At 39.0% G+C, this 17,239-nt stretch overlaps 2 protein-coding genes across 2 annotated transcripts in view; one reads left to right on the forward strand and one right to left on the reverse strand.

Annotated features, from left to right (window-relative positions):
* Positions 1–17,048, reverse strand: part of Cipc (Clock interacting protein circadian) — a 36,826-nt gene extending 19,778 nt beyond the window's left edge. The window contains exon 1 of the mRNA XM_011308753.1: positions 16,093–17,048. Coding sequence (XP_011307055.1) covers positions 16,093–16,177 — 85 coding nt within the window. The 5' untranslated portion in view covers positions 16,178–17,048. The remainder of the gene's footprint in view (positions 1–16,092) is intronic.
* Positions 1,234–16,069, forward strand: Cadps (calcium-dependent secretion activator 1). Its single transcript, XM_011308751.1, has 14 exons — positions 1,234–1,648; positions 6,858–7,428; positions 7,891–8,058; positions 8,419–8,910; positions 8,985–9,382; positions 9,488–10,312; positions 10,405–10,644; positions 10,704–11,004; positions 11,446–11,602; positions 11,729–12,180; positions 12,414–12,572; positions 12,684–12,800; positions 12,868–13,106; positions 13,186–16,069. Exons 2-14 carry the CDS (start codon positions 6,970–6,972, stop codon positions 13,385–13,387), a joined length of 4,209 nt encoding a protein of 1,402 aa, XP_011307053.1. The 5' UTR covers positions 1,234–1,648; positions 6,858–6,969; the 3' UTR covers positions 13,388–16,069.
* Positions 17,049–17,239: the final 191 nt, after the last annotated feature.

The following is a 17,239-nucleotide window of genomic DNA, read 5'->3' on the forward strand; positions in this document are numbered from 1 at the left end:
AAATGTGCAATGCGCCACGCGTATGCACACCTGCAACCAGGGGGGGTAAAAGGGGGGGGCAAGTGTGCACCGAGACCAATTCGGTTCAATAACGAAAAATGAATTCTTCCATTTGATTACCCAATTGCCCTCAATATCACTTTGATTATTACGTGCCAAATTCTTAGTAGTAATTTTTTTAATTAATTGAATTTTTACAGCTACTCGATGTGACAAGGAAAAAATTGTTCAATTGGCATTTGTTTTCAATTAAATCCTTGAATATCTGACATTCCTTCGGATTTTTGGGAAAATATCGTGTTCAGAATTTTTGAAAAAAACTAGTCACGAGGGTTATGATTGATTTCGGTGGAATTTCTATGAATAATTTATAAATATTTTATCAATTTTGAAAAAAAAGGTATTCCAGATTAAACAACTCATGCGCATCGACAAAGTGAAATTCTCGGAATTATCAATCTTTGTTTACGATCAATTAACCCAAAAACTATCGATTGTCGCGGAAAATATTGCGACACTTTTCCCCGTGCCGAGCATCCCAACAATTTATTTTCCGTAACGCCTCAATCCTCCGATTTTTCGCGAAACAAATGCACCCACGGCGATTGCAAACATCGACAACAAGATATCATGAATTCCCATTCTTTTTCATCTCCAGTAATCTCCCTCTAACCAAAATATCTGTATCAGCCAACCCCCCTAATTAATTCACCCCCAAATATTCCCATACCCCCCAATTAGCCCCCAACCCAGAAAGATGAGAATCTGTGTCCCCAAAAACTGAGTAAACCTTCTTAAAAAAAATCCACCATAAATCCCGACTCTCCCCCACCTCCCCAATACACCCCACCCTCAAAAGTAGTGGCTGAGTACAAACCCGTATTGGATAAAAATCATGAGAAAAAAAAAATAAAAAAAAAAAATAAAAAATAGGAAGGGAGGGTATATATCTGTCCGTGCGAAAACGGTCAGCTGGTATTACTGCAGTCGCGCAGGCGATCGATGGCCCAGTGCCACTCCACCCCCACCCCAATCCACCTCCTCGAAACCCCTCTCTCACTCCATTCGTCGTTACACAGCCCCCACCCTTCAATTGAACCCCCACCAAATATCGAAGGAGCGTTGAATCACCCCTCTACCACCCCCTCGCACACAAAGAATTCAACATACGTGACGAGAAAACTCAAGCCCACGGCAATTCCACCCTCTCCCACCCCTCACTCACACACCCGTTTTATCCCCCACATATTTTTTTCCTGGCTTTCCTTGTATTAATCTCCCCCTTCCCACACCACCCCCTTCAATCCAGAAATACCCCATTTCACCCTACTCCAGTACGAAATAGTCTCCTTCACTACGACCAACCCCACCACCCCCGTATTTTCCTCGAGAGGAAGCTCTACAGCCACAACCACTCCCGCGCCGGTACCCCAGTCCCTTATCCAAGTGCACACCATCGAGGTGTTCACGTCGAGAATCATCTCCAGGTGATACACGTTAACCCCTGATTTAAAAAAAAAACCGTGGGACTGTTCATACAACTGTCAACAATATTCTCGGATATCAATGTTCAGAGTTTGAAATACCGAGTTGGAGCACTTGGAGATGCAGGGGTCCAGCATAGAATTTGGACGGATTGGCTGAAGAGGTTAGTGATAACAATCGAGATCGAAGAGGTGGAAAAATCAGTGGACAGGTCAAATCTTAATATCTACCATTGCAATCACCTACCAATCACCCACTGCTATTACATCAATATTTACCTAGACCCTGGATTTTAATGATACCTCCAGCAAAATTATTGTCCCTTATTTAAGGTGAATTCATTTACGGCAAGTCAATGTATGCGTTGATCATTGCATTTTTGCTATTTTTTCCATGCACTAAGGTTCATGGAAAAAATAATGTCATTAATTTGTTGTCAGTGAATTAACAGAGGGATCATTTTATTTCTCTCAGTGCACACCCAGTGGAATATCTCGGGGATACACATGTGCCGACAGTTCCAGCAATGGCGAGGCTTCACTCGTGCACTAGATCAATAACGTTACCCACTAAGAATTCCACGACGCTAACGCCGTTTTCCTATTATCGCGTGTTTTTTTTTTCCTCCCTTCACCACTGGAGATTTACTTTTATTTTCAGGTCAATCCATTGATGATTATCACGGGGGGTGACAAGGGGGAGGAACTGGCGGGGACCCTGAGAGGGTTCTCTGATTCGTCTGATTATTTCATCCCTAGGTCGTTACGGGCGGAAGTGCCGACGGTGTAGGTTACACTGTCCACTCACTTTCGTAAAAAGCCTTTTTCTTCTTCTTCGGGTTCAATCCCCTCGGGGTTTTCTCGTTATATTAATTCAATGGGCTGATTAATTGCGGGCAAAATTCACGGGTGGGGGGGGAGAAGGCTTGGCTGGTTCAGGGGAGGCTTGAATTATCAGAAGCTAATTGAAGGAGCTAATTTGGGGAAAATTGCCCGGTGTCACGATATGATTTTTTACAGGGGTAATCAATGATATTTACAGTCAACCCTTCGCACTGGTGGACTCTCTCCCCTATCCCCTATCCCTATCCCCGGAGATACCACTTTTTTCATGAATTTTTAACGCGAATTTTCACAATTGCTTGATTTATATCACCGGTTAATTTCATGGAAATGAAATTCATTCTTTGGTCTGGTAGTAAACGATTTTCAATTGGACCTCTCTTTTTTTTCATTATAATTACGTGTAATTAAATTTTTCTCTACTTTCTCTTAACTGAATTCAAAATGGCAATTGATTTTACGGGGAAAATTCTCATATGGGTTTGAATATTTTTTTCTCATTGAAACTGGATGAAGTTGTTAAATGAAATGAAATTAAGAAATAAAAAAAATTCAAAACAGAAAATACTGTTTTTTTTTTGGGGTTTCAAGTTATTTTTATTTTCATGCTAGACCGTCTGTGTGGGACGCTTATATATTTATGGATAAAATGTAAACTCAAAGGCGGAATATTTTATATTTATCCATATACTTCGAATACATCTCCAGGTATGAATAACACTTGGATTTTTTTTTTTACGTGGGACACTCGGTGGAGGATGAAAGAATTGAGAGATGTTTTCATTCAATTTGTCTGGGAAAAAGGGCGGAGGATGGAGTCGAAGGTTTGAAGGGTCTTGAATGATTGGGAGGGTGGTTGACTTGGGGATGTCAAAGGGCTTTTCATTCTTTACGTCTTTGTGACGCAGGTAACTTCATTCGATCGTCAGGGGGACGGTCTTCCGGGGTTAATGAGAGATTAGACTAGGTCGGGATGCGTCTCGGTGATAAACTTCTGGGATTTTGGGGGATTCACGGTAATCAATAGGAAGAACTTTAGATTGAGATGTGGTAATTCGATTTATCGGATGAGAGATTGAGAGAAACAAATTTTGTTTGAGTCGTTAGAAAAATATGGAGAAAAAGGATGGATTCACTAATTGAAAATTATCAAATAATTTATTTATGATTATTGAGAAATTTTCTACTTCCGTTAACCGAGGAATGATGAATCATCAGGAATTTTTATGATATCATTATTTTGATTGATTTAATGTTATTTAAGTAGGTAAATATTTAATAAATCTGAAAAATTGGATTGTTAGCATTTCACCTCCAAATCCAAGATATTATTTCAGTCATCGTTCTCGAAAAAAAAGTTATCGTCCATTGTCAAGTCCAGATAGATAAATTGAATTTCCTTTCATGCCATCCGTAAAACATGAAGCCAGGATAGAAAATAAAATGTCGTTATTTCTCGCGTTGGTGGTGTCCATAAATAAACAGAATTTCCTCGATAAGAGAAACTCGAAATGCTCCAGTGAAAATGATCCATCGGTGCCACGCAATTGCTTGATATCATTTGGTAAATAGCATCGATAAAAAGCATCGATAAATAATAATCAACCGGTGTTCATTAGCTCAATGAATGAGTCTTTAATTGTGCATCTGTTGATTGTGCAGGGACAAACCGCAGAGGCCATTTGAAACTTTTCTCTTTCGATTTATCCCCTTCTAATGAATCATGCCCTATTAAACACAAAGAAACTGCTGTTATCTAGTATCAGCATTCATTAGCATTTCTGGGTTAAGCATTAACTTGCTCCCGTACATGTCGACGGGTGTACGCATGTCATTGTCCCGCGTGTATTTCCTGGCATTGCAGAGGAAAATAATTGTTACACGAACGTGCACTTTTTTTATACTATTTTAATAAATTGTCCGCGCGATTTGACAGCTCCCGGAGAAGTTACCACGAGAGTTAAAAGCAGGAATTAACGGTCTCTTGTTGAATATTACGTGTTTCATTTGAATTGATAAATAAAACATGGAAAATAAAATTGGATAAGAAAATTTTTAATTGATTGAATTCAACGATTTATCTGAAAATTTACAGATGAAATCAATAGATTCGCGATCAATTTTGGATTGAAAAAAATTACTGAAATTAGAGAAATTCATAAACGAGGCGTAAAGATGGTCTATGCTGATTTATGAGTCCTCATAAAGTTCAACTAATTGAATATGTATACCGAAAAAATTAACGACCGACTGGAATTCAGTCGTTATTTGTCCCCCAGCGTTTACTCTGAAGCAACAAAAAATATGTGGGTACTTGTTCCTAATCTCCGGTGTTGTAACCGCTATTTAACATTCATGTCATGAAATATAACATTTACTGAGGGCAGATGGGGGGAATAGTTTCAAAGTGTTTAACTTTCCGCTTAAAAATCCGAATCTTTCCATAAAAATATCGCATCATATCCCAGAATAATCGACTCTCCTTCATATTTCACCCCCAACAACCCCTAAATCGCCTCTAGGCTGACAGATCTCGATTGATGGCCGAGGGGAGCACTAGATTTCAGAATAATTCAAGTATATTTTCGTTTTTATGTACTTTAAACTCTTCAAAAAATCATAAAACTTCCAGAAAAAAAAACAGAAAAATTATTTCACGTTCATAAAACTTTGGGAGTCATTCAAACAATGATAAAATGGAAGAACAGTTTTTTTTTTGTCAATCCGATCAATAATTTGTCATTTCGAAAGGGGGGAACACCCTTGAGTATTTATTTCGCGTTGAAAAGAATAATCGGAAACGATGCAATATCTCGTCGAGATAAACCTCATGAATTAATACCGAAGTGAGGTGCGATAAATAAATGATAAGGAACCACATGGCTGGGGGGATCGATAAATTGCCAAATGGTGGAAATACAACAGCCAGGGGTGAATGAACTGCAGTCTAGGGCACCATCACAAGAAAACTCAACAATTTTCCTGATTAATTTTATCATCATCTTACGAACTCGAATTACTCGCGTCAATTTATTCATAATAATTATTGCTTTCTATATGAATTTTCCATAAAACCTCGATATCTCACTTTCTTTTGTTCCTAAACTTTTTTCTCTGGATGAAAAATGGATAATAATCCACTGAGTGCCCATTTTTTTTGTTTTATTATTCTAGTGTATGACTTTGAGGCATTTGTGGGCGATTCCCGATACTCCCTCGTTCGGAATAATATCCACTCGTTAAAATTTTTATTTCCAACTTCTTTTCCTTTTGTTACATCCCCCGGAATATCCGAAACGTGCAAAATCCGAGGATGAGAAGGTCCGATGGGATTTGCCGGGTAATGAATATTGATTCTCCAAATTTAGACGAGAATCTTGTACCAGACGCCGCTGGTTGAATATAACTCGAGTGTCAATATCGATTCGACTCGTTAAAGAAAACGTAAAATCCAAATCCAGTAAGTTTTATCCCAAGGAGTCACGTTTTATGCATTCAATACTATCCGATCCCCTCGTTCTTCATTACGACCTCCTCGGAATAACGATAAACGAGAGAAAAGGTGAAATAAAAACGAATGGAAAATGTGAAAAAGTAGAAAACAGGGAGAGAAAAAAAAAATTGCACCGAGTCAATACTCGAGACGGAAAATTAACCGATGGCGTGGATTTTTTTTTTCTGATTCATTCCAGCCAATCGTAATTTCCAGGGAGAAAAAAAATAGAAGGGGGTAATGACATAAAGGGCAGATGAGGTCGAAAGGTACAGGCCTAGAAAATTGGATGGCGTCTGAGTCGTCATATTCGCCTCATCATCCCAACCTCTGGGAGATCCTGATAAATCCTCATGATATCCAAAGCAAAATCTAAAAACACCAACTCCACCAAAATGACGTGAATCCTAGCGAAAGGATATTTTTTCACTGGGAAATAATTTATGAGTCTCGTGTGACCCAAATGTACGAATCAATACAACAGAAAATCAGGATTGAAAAACAATCCTCGATGGGAGCATTATGAAGTGGTACGAGGGCATATCGATTTCGACGATTTAAATCTACGGTGCAAGAGATTTTTAAATAATCAGGATTAATCATTGTCTGTTGGGAAAACTCGACAGCGAATCCAATTACGATCACGAATTGTCAATCTGACAATTCGGTAAAGTAATTGTCCCGATTTTTAAAATTTTCCACATTTTCCTCAATATTGCGATTCCATACCAAAATACGGATGAAATAAAATCTTGTAAAAAATATTATAATATTATAATATTTGAATAATTTTGTAGGAGAGGAATGGACTCTCCTACAGAATTTTTTACGATTTAAATTAAATAAAATTTCATAGTCTCATATCACGTAAATGTGAGATGCCAAAAATATGTTCCAGTCATGCTGGGTCAGTGGATCGAAGTGACAGTGGCGTGTCAAAGTGTCCTCGTTATTAATACGAATAACCCCAGTCACACGAAATAATAATAAGAATAACAATAAAAAGAATAAATCAACATGACAGGATATGATTGCAGGGAAGGAAACGTCGACGTGGTAAAACGGAAAAGGCTTTAGTCGCGGTTGTGCCGTTGGAGACGGCAGTAACGGCAGTGAAATCATTGAGGTCAGGGTGTTACATTCGGTACAATGATTGACCCGAGCTCCTCGGAGGAGGAGAGCGATGAGGATCAGAGCACTCATCGCGGGGGTGGAGGCGGGGGTCGTGCCCCAAGTGGTCACGTCTCTCGTCATCATCCCGGCGGTGGTGGCAGTGGTCCCGGTTCAAGTGTTGGCAGCGGTCCTGGTGGTTTGACAGCATCGCCTGGTGGTCACAGTCAAACAAGCAGCATCGGTTCACCAAGTTTACACGGTGGAAGTTTGCATGGGCCACATGGACGGAGTATTTCCAGCAGTCAGGGCATTCATGGATCAGCTGGTGATGCTGGCTCAGCTGGACTTGATGTGCCAAATTTATCGAGCGCTAGAAATTCATTGTCACCATCGATGGCTGCTAGCCAGGACGCTGCCAATTATGCAAAGTCGGCGCAAAGGCCCACAAGCCCTTCGCCGTCGATTGCTAGTGAAAAAACTGAGGCCGAAATACAAGTGAGAACTACACACGCCGATTAATTATCCCATAGCTCTCATTAAAATCAATTTGAAATAATTAAATGAAATTCAATTCCAAAATTTCAATTAATTCTCATTCAGAATTTTCAACAGATGAATTAATTTCACTTGTTAATTTCGGAATAATTTTCTTTTTCATTCACGAAATATTTTTCTCAGTTCATCAAATTGTTCATTTATCTAAAAAATTTTAAGGGGCGAATTTTTTTTTTATCCTTGTGGATACTGACACATCTTCGTTATTGAGTTATCAGTTAATTGGATTTACTCGTGTCAATGTTGTTGGAGTAGTTTGCAATGGAAGTTGCTTGATGCTGAAGATGTATCGATGATGCAATACTGCGTGAATCCACTCGGGTAGAAATTAATTTGTCCCAGGCTGGGGAAAGCTGGTTATTGGTGGAGGGATTAAATGTCACGATATTCATTTTATCGAAGGACAAGCAAGAGAGAGAAGAGGAGGAGCGTAAAACTCGAATTCAGCTTTACGTCTTCATATCGAGATGTATCGCATATCCCTTCAACGCCAAACAACCAACCGACATGACCCGAAGACAGATGAAGATAACAAAACAACAGCTGGAGACACTGTGCTCAAGATTTCAGGTAAAATATTACCCTTTCGAGAGAATTTATTAATTTTTCATGATAACGAGGCTCGAGGGTTTCGCAATAATGTTGCATTTAACGACTGAGGGGAAACCTCTCAGTGGATTTTATTTCTTGAGAGAAGCCTCGAAGGGGTAATTTCTCAAAGCTATATGTCTCTTTAGAAACGTGACCTCGACTATCGTAACCAAATCGATCTCATTCTGTCCTGGCGAATAGATGCACACACCCACTGATCTTTGAATCTGTCTGAAAGATGCCTGGGGCACAAGATGAGATGGAATTGGAAGTGGTAGTCCATTTGACAGATCGAATTCAAAATTTTTTTTAAATTTCTCCCTACACCCTTCCTTGCAGGCGTTCCTCAAGGGCGAGACACAGATAATGGCCGACGAGGCATTTCACAATGCGATACAGAATTATTTCGATGTTTTTTTGAAATCGGAGAGAGTCGTGAGAATGGTGCAGAGTGGTGCTTGTTCCCAGTACGACTTCCGCGAGGTGTTCAGGAACAACGTTGAGAAGCGTGTTCGCAGCCTCCCGGAAATCGATGGAGTGAGCAAAGAGACTGTACTTAAATCATGGCTGGCAAAATTCGATTGTATATTCAAAGGTACCGGTGACGAGGACAGCAAGAGGCCATCAAAGATGCAACAGCAATCGTTGAATTCCGAGTGTATATTGTCGAAGGAGCAGCTATACGATATGTTTCAGCAGATACTTGGCATTAAAAAATTTGAGCACCAGCTTCTGTTCAACGCCCTCCTGTTGGACTCAGCCGATGAGCAGGCTGCCGCCATCAGGAGGGAGCTGGACGGTCGCGTACAGAGAGTTAATGAGATGGAGAAGGTGAATGACATGTGCATCATTAAATATCATAAACAACAACAATTTCATCACTGATGAACCATTTATCTCCCCAGAATCGCAAGCTCATGCCAAAATTTCTCCACAAGGAGATGGAGTCGCTCTACATCGAGGAGCTCAAGTCGTCTATCAACCTATTGATGACCAATCTGGAGTCATTACCTGTCTCCAAGGGTTCGATAGACAGCAAATACGGGTTGCAGAAGCTGAAGCGCCGTAGTGACCGCTCCCGCTACCGCACCCAGAGCTCCCTCGCTAAATTGGAGGGCGACTCCGCTGATTCCGATCCACAGTTGACAAAGATGGATGTTGGATTGACATTTCAACTTGAAGTTATTGTGATGGAGGTGAAGGGCCTCAAGAGTCTACCCCCAAATCGAATCGTATACTGCACAATGGAGGTTGAAGGTGGTGAGAAACTTCAGACAGATCAGGCAGAGGCATCTAAACCCATGTAAGTAAATTCCTTGAGATGATTAATTTTTGTGGTAATTTCACGGATGAGGAGATTAATTGATGATCTGATGTGACTTTGGTTTGTGGCACTTGTGGAGTCCAGGTGGGATACTCAGGGTGATTTTTCAACAATGCATCCATTACCAGTGGTGAAGGTACGATTGTACATGGAGAATCAAGCAATGCTTGCACTCGAGGACAAAGAAATTGGTAAAGTTATCATAAGACCAACGCCATTATCCTGCAAAGTTCCAGAGTGGCATCGTATGACCGTCCCAAAAAATAATCCAGATCAGGATCTACGTATTAAGATAGCATGTCGAATGGACAAACCCCTCAACATGAAGCACTGCGGTTATTTATACGCTATTGGTAAATCAGTATGGAAAAAATGGAAGAAACGGTACTTCGTGCTGGTTCAGGTCTCGCAGTACACATTTGCGATGTGCTCGTACAAAGAGAAAAAAAGTGAGCCGTCGGAAATGATGCAGCTGGATGGCTTTACAGTGGACTATATCGAAGCCGTTTCTGCGAGTCTAATGGTTGGTACTGATTTGGAGGGGGGAAGATACTTTTTTAATGCCGTTAGAGAAGGTGATAACATTGTATACGCATCTGACGATGAGAATGAGTGTCATTTGTGGGTTATGGCGATGTACAGAGCAACGGGACAATCCCACAAACCAACGCCACCGGTATCGGTTGCTGATAAAAATTCGACAATTAGTAAGATTCAAGGTGATGCTGACAGAGCAAGAAAGCACGGTATGGAGGACTTCATAAGTGCTGATCCCTGCAAATTTGATCATGCTGGTATATTCAAGTTTCTGCAGAACTTGACCCTGGATTACAGACTCAATGATCCTTACTGCTCGTTGGGATGGTTCTCACCAGGTCAAGTGTTTGTTCTTGATGAATACTGCGCCAGGTGTGATGAATTTTTTATTCTCTCGTCATGATTAATTCTCTCGTGATGATCACTTTTATTTAATTGCTCGTTTATTTTTATCCTCTGGGTAGATATGGTGTTCGTGGATGCTTCCGTCATCTTTGCTATCTCAGTGATCTCCTTGATCGCGCTGAGCGTGGAGTTATGATCGATCCAACATTGATTCATTACAGTTTTGCATTCTGTGCCTCTCACGTTCACGGCACACGGCCAGATGGTGTTGGTTCAATCACCCACGAGGAGAGGGACAAATTTCAAGAGATCAAAGAACGATTGCGTCAACTCTTAGAAAAACAAATAACAAATTTCAGGTAGAATTGATGAAATAATGATTCTTAACGTGTTTAATGGTTTTTCGTTGGGTGAACAGGTATAGTTTTCCATTTGGACGTCCTGAGGGTGCATTGAAAGCAACACTGTCACTGTTAGAACGTGTCCTGATGAAGGACATTGTTACACCAGTGCCAATTGAGGACGTTCGTAGCATGATAAAGTCATGTTTGGAGACCGCAGCACTTGTCAATTACGACAGGCTGTCTGCGGCCGCCAAAATAGAGGATGATTATAATGGTGAGGTCTGTGTACCACCTGGAAAAAAATTGGATGATCTCATACGTCTCGCTGAACTGTGCGTCGATTTGTTGCAGCAAAATGAAGAGCATTATTCGGAGGTATTAGTTAGGTTTTTAGAACTGAGTGTTCATTGTTCCAGGGTTTTCGAGGTAGAGGACCAGATAGCATGCCGAATTAATTACGAACTTTGGTAAGGGTTCGTTGTCCTCCTCAGAAGACAATTAAAGCGCCATTCGCTTCAATCATCGCATTTGGTGTATATATATAGATTTTTTTTTTTGTAATATTGTCGTCATTGTTACGTCTTGATAACAATATCATTTGGATCACTGCTGTTTATCTCGAAATCATGAGAGCATTAGATGAATCTAGAATTAGATTGTTAGGTGAGCATAATGCCTGATAGTGTCTTCTGGGTCCTCGAGGGCTCTGTGTCCGTGAATGGCGTACCCACCATTCCGGCGTAACATTAAATTGCCCACCGTATATGTGTGTCGTCCAATATTTTCACGTTTCGCTCCTACTACACCGCACCGCAGGCGTTCGCCTGGTTTAGCGACCTCCTGGTGGAGCACGCCGAAATCTTCTGGTCGCTATTTGCCGTTGACATGGACAAAGTACTGTCGGAACAGCCGCCGGACACGTGGGACAGTTTTCCACTGTTTCAAATTCTCAATGATTACCTCAGGATGGACGGTGAGTACTTCAGAGTGAATCGCAAATGTAATTCCTCTTCATGATATCAGTAATTTTGTATATTTCTTCATCTTCATCATCTCGGTTTCCTCGATTCCATTGAAATAATTGTTAATCCAATTTTAGACAATCTGAAGAATGGTAGATTCCATCAGCATCTCAGGGATTTATTTTCACCACTGGTAAATCGTTATGTCGAGTTAATGGAAACATCAATAGCACAATCGATTCACAAGGGCTTTGAGAAGGAGCGATGGGAGATAAAGGGCAATGGTTGTGCTACATCGGAGGATCTATTTTGGAAGCTCGATGCTCTACAAGCCTTCATTGGTGGACTACATTGGCCAGATCAGGAATTTCGAACGCAATTGGAGCAGCGTCTCAAGCAGATGGCATCGGAAATGATTGAACAATGCATAACGAAGACAGATGGGGCTTATCAAAGTTGGCTAAAAAAGGGAGTCACTTTTATATCGACTGATTACATTTTACCCTCGGAAATGTGCGCTATGGTGAACGTTATCTTGGACGCCAAGAATCAGAGTTTTAAGCTTTGCACGGTTGATGGAGTCGATGTGGTGAGTTCGATTGTTTGGACAATTTTAAAATAGGGATTTTTCGGAGGGGTAATGTAGATTTTTCATATCTTCTTGTACGAATCATGTTAGTAGTCGTATTAGACATCAATATCATTAGTTTCTGTCAAGCTTTGGTGATTTAACGTGTAACATTTTGAGATGTCATCTGGATTAATCCCTTTTTTTTTATACACGACACAATTCTTGGTTGTGTTTCAATTGTATTATTTTAGCATCAGTATCACTCCAAGATCGACGATATGATTGACAAGGCACTGGCTGGTATGACTCAAGGGATGATAAATAAACTCGTTTCGGTCCTCGAGGCAACTCTCTCCAAATTATCGCGTTACGACGAGGGCTCGTTCATCGGTTCAATCCTCAGTTTCACGGTGAGAAAATATTCGATTCAATTTTTAAAAAACCCTCTCTTCAATGGAATTTAGGGAGAAAAAATGCCGTGAATTTTTTTTCACTAAAAAATCGATGGATGCTTTTTACAGAAGGTCTCGGGCAGTGGCAAGGAGATGGGTCAGGCGTACGTCAACTTTTCGAGAAACTGCATGGACCAGATTCGCAGTAAAGTAATCGACGAGTTGTGGATACTCAACTTCTCCGAGGTAAAAATTCGATGAATCGATTATAAATGATAACAGTTGTATCGGACGTATTGAATTTGATTTTCAGCAATGGTACACGGCACAGATTCAACTGCTCTGCAGCTGGTTATCAGACAGGCTCGATCACAATCTTCACTTGTACCAGTGTACATGTTTAGCCCACATTGTTAAGAAAGTGTATTCAGACTTTGAGCTGCAGGGTGTTATGGAGGACAAACTAAACTCGAAGACATATCAGACGGTATCGCAGAGAATGCAGGCGGAGGAAGCAACTTGTGCCTTAACCATGAGCTCTCAGAATGACGAGTAAGTTATCAATGTATATAATGATAATTGACAAGTAACTCAGTTATTTATCGTTTGTTATTATTGTCACCAACAAAAGAGGTCTTTCGGAGAATGGAAATGACGACGAAGTTGAGAGACCAAAAACTAAGGTAACGATCGTCGAGTCGAGTGGCGAGGATGCTAATTCTCTTACTAATCTCACCAACATAACGTCAAACGTTGCTGGAAAAGTTGGAAGTATGTTTGGAAAAGGAATCGGTGGACTTTCAACCAAGTTCGGTGGCGCCAGTTGGTTTTAAAACTTTTTATTTGAATATCCGATTACCTCACCCAGTGGTAAACAACCGAATGGATGAGATATTCACGAGTTAAAAATATAATCGAAGTGGAATAACAACCAAAAAACGAATGATAATTTGAAATCCGCCTAAGATGTACCTTTCGTGCACTTGTTTTCATAATTCAAGGAAATTTACATCATTAAACAAACTCCCGGTTTTAATGTAAAACTCAGGGCATAGGGAAGTTGCGAGGGATTGCGTTGAAAAAATCACTTTGAAAGTAAAATAGATGGGAAAGAATAAAAAATAACTGTGCAACTATTTTGATTGAAACTAATGAGGAAAGTTTTAGGTTGGTGGCTGGGGTGAAGATCTGAGACTTGTTGTGCAAATGAGGAGCGTAAAAATAGAGTTAAAGGGGGTTGGGATAAAAACATCGAAAGTTCGTCGTGACAACTTTGGAAGGGTGCAATTACTGACGAATATGGAACTGAAGATTAGCACTGGAATACATTTGAATGCAAAATATGTATAGGCATGTGCATAACAGTATCTGTTACACTGTGAATGTGGGCATGTCTTTTTCACGCATTGAGACACTAAACGTCTGTCGAGTCAGGCAAATTAATGATAATAAAGGATTAATGGAAAAATAATGAGAAAGCGCCATTAATGTTAGTGTGATTGTGGCGACATAACTAAATTTCCTATCTAGCATGTGTAAACGCATTATTCAAGTGGTTTAGAAAACAAAGAAAAAGTATATATATTGATAAAAAATAGCGTCGAAAGATTATGCTGGATTGCAAGAAGATGGTTCAATTTGTTTTTTTTTCTCGATAAAATGTGTTTCGACATCATCAATACGAATAAAAAAATGTTGAAACGTGTAGTAGCGTAAGAGGCTTCTAAAGAACAAATTCGTTTGTAAATAAAGGGATAAAAGATAACAAAAAAAATTAGCGGGAACGTCAACAAAATAACTATCGAGAGTGAGAGAATACTTTTTATATAATAATTATAAAGCGCGTATATCGAGTTTGTGGCTGAGAAATGTAAAACAAAGTGTGACAGAGTTTGCTTCGTCATAGCTTTTAATTTTAGGTGAAAAAGTAATGTATTAAACGAATACCAAAGATAAATCCGAGGGATTTGAAAGATGTTCAAGAAAACCATGAGATAAAGAACACAAATACAGAAATAAAAAAAGTAAAGGGAAATGTGCACCACAAAGTTTATAAATGATTCGTGATATTAAAATGAAAAAATTGTATCAATTTCGATTATTGAATTTTCTAGACGCCTGAATCTTTTCTCGAAATTATTATTTGTCTTGAGATGTTTGTTCACGAGTTATGTTCAATCATTGATTTTTTTTTGAATGATTTTGTTCGGGTACAGAGGGATCTCTGTTGTAATGTTGCACGATAAGGGGAATCACGTGGGCGAGAAAAAAAAAGTAATAAATAGACACGTACGTTGATGTTGTAGCTTCGGAGTGATAATCTGCGCGAGAAACGAGTATGATTTCGGCCTCACTTAATTTAGAAAAAGGAAGAAAAAATAACGAGACATAATCGGGGATTCTTTAGACTCATACAGAACTCCTAGACTGAATCACGATTCAAAACTGGCCTTTTGCAACGCACCGATAGGTTGCTTTTCAATTTACTTATCTTCAGAGTGAATATACCGTTTATCTGTTGACAAACAAATTAGTGAAAAACGAAAAATTGAAAGCCATAATTTAATTAGAGGAGATAATAAACCGGAAAAAAAACGATAAGCAAAAGCCCTTCTGACCAGAGTAATTGTCACTCAAGTATTAAAATTGAAATGGTTCCAGAAAGGGCTAGTGCAGATTCGCACTGACCCTTGAGAAAAAAAAAAACCAAGATAATAATTCTTAGATCATTACGATTATCATTTTCAATTAATCTTACTATCGGTAACAAAAAATCTTTCTCTTATAATCTTTACATAATAGATTAGACCTAGGACGGTTACGTAACGATCTCTTTCCGCTCTCCGACGATACTAGTTCCTGCACTTGAAACGAAGAAAAAAAAAATTGAACAAAAGTTCTAAAAACGTAACTGAAACTTCTATTTATTCTTATTCTGATTGTTGCGTTAATTGTGAAATTATAACTTGACTTTAAAACGAAAAATGAAGAAGAAAAACAAACCAAAAAAAATATATTTAAAAAGCGTGGAGACTTCTGACCTCCCAGGCAGTGTTCTAGCACATTCAACTTCTATTCAACTGTTGTTCTCTCGTTAATAAAAATTTGCGCGAAATACGCAAAAAAAAAAAACCAATTATGGAGAAAAATTGAAGATGTATGCAGCATTCCTGATATTTTACTTCCTCTCTTCGTGGCATGTTTTCTTTCTCACTTGACACAAAAAAAAAAGTTCTCATTCTCTCTGCTTGTTTTCTTACTGGAAATTCTCATATTCTCAACTACTCGATTTCACCGTATCATAACTATATTTTTCACTCGCACGAATTTAGTGGAATGCTTCATGAAACCTAACATATCATTAATGCATAAGAAAATGTCATAATCGGCCATTCCCGGAGACAAATAATTATTTGTCATGTCATAGCATAAATGTTGTATGGAAAAGAAGTTACCAACAAAATGCGCCGTCTGTTTATCGTAAAATAAAGACTGGAACGATGTTATACTTTTAATGGGAATCATTGTTATTACATACCCAATGTTGCTGGTGCATGCTGTTTTGCAGGGCTCGTTCTAATCCATATGAATATATCCAATAAAAAACACTCACCATTACACATCCCACTCACTTAATAATTGACCTGAAATTCCACAACACAATCACATCAATCACCAAATGATAAACGAAAATAAATAAAATTCCACTGATTGACATATCGATTGATCGATTCACCAACGAAAACTGCACCGAGAAAATAAAAACACTTTCCACAAATAAAGATTGGTAATGATGACTATTTTAATTTCACTTGTTTCACTCCACCATTTCACCACTTACAATTTTCCCTAGATAATTCCATTCCCTGCACTGGGAAAAAAAATTCTCTCGCCAAATATATTTCTTTGTGTTCAGTAAATATACTTGAGAGAAGAATTTTTTTTCACGGTGTAATACCCATTCACCCCCACTATGAATGTTGTTATACGCCAAAATTAATTTCACTGTAATTTACTAATTAATTAATTAATTGATTCATTTTATGTGATGTATCAAATTCACACGACAATGGAATGCAATTTTGCAGATCAGGGGGTTCAACCCAACCTTCTCCACCACTCTATTTTTATTTTTTATATTTTATTTTTTATCAATAGAGTAATTTATTTATTTCGTTTATTAAACTTCTGGTGAGCTCTGCCTATTCCTTGGATGTCACTGAGGCACTTGGTGAATTTATCTGTATGGAACATCCACGATATCGAAAAAATCGAGAATAATCTCCTTTGGCGTAACGACTTCACCTTCGACTCACGGAATAATGCCCGGAATAAATCCATTTTAAGGATTTCTTGGAGCTCTAATCACACTTTCGATCGGGGAATTCATCGAGAAAATCGATCGAGGGGTATTTGATTGGATTAAACACTTTTTTCCGGTAAAATTATGCGAAACGCGAAGCAAGATGCAACCGACACAACCGACGCGACCGATCACGACAACATCTCACTCGATTGTAATCTCGACGCCAGATGAAAATTTATTTATTTGCACAAATAATCGTAATTACCGGGATTTACACAGACAGCTATTTGTAATTAAGGCGGAATTGATTTTTGGAGACAAAAGATACTATTATTAAGATTTTATTACAAAGATATTATTTTTCTTCGTGCTGAAGATT

This window comes from Fopius arisanus, unplaced genomic scaffold (genome assembly GCF_000806365.1).
Source record: "Fopius arisanus strain USDA-PBARC FA_bdor unplaced genomic scaffold, ASM80636v1 scaffold00062, whole genome shotgun sequence".
Lineage (NCBI taxonomy): Eukaryota > Metazoa > Arthropoda > Insecta > Hymenoptera > Braconidae > Fopius > Fopius arisanus.

Excerpts from the sequence above, each read along its gene's own strand:
- Cadps (XM_011308751.1), top strand. The coding sequence starts at position 6,970 with ATGATTGACCCGAGCTCCTCGGAGGAGGAGAGCGATGAGGATCAGAGC. Across the intron at positions 7,429-7,890 it reads AAACTGAGGCCGAAATACAA|GACAAGCAAGAGAGAGAAGA; the intron begins GTGAGAACTACA and ends ATTTTATCGAAG. Across the intron at positions 8,911-8,984 it reads GAGTTAATGAGATGGAGAAG|AATCGCAAGCTCATGCCAAA; the intron begins GTGAATGACATG and ends TTATCTCCCCAG.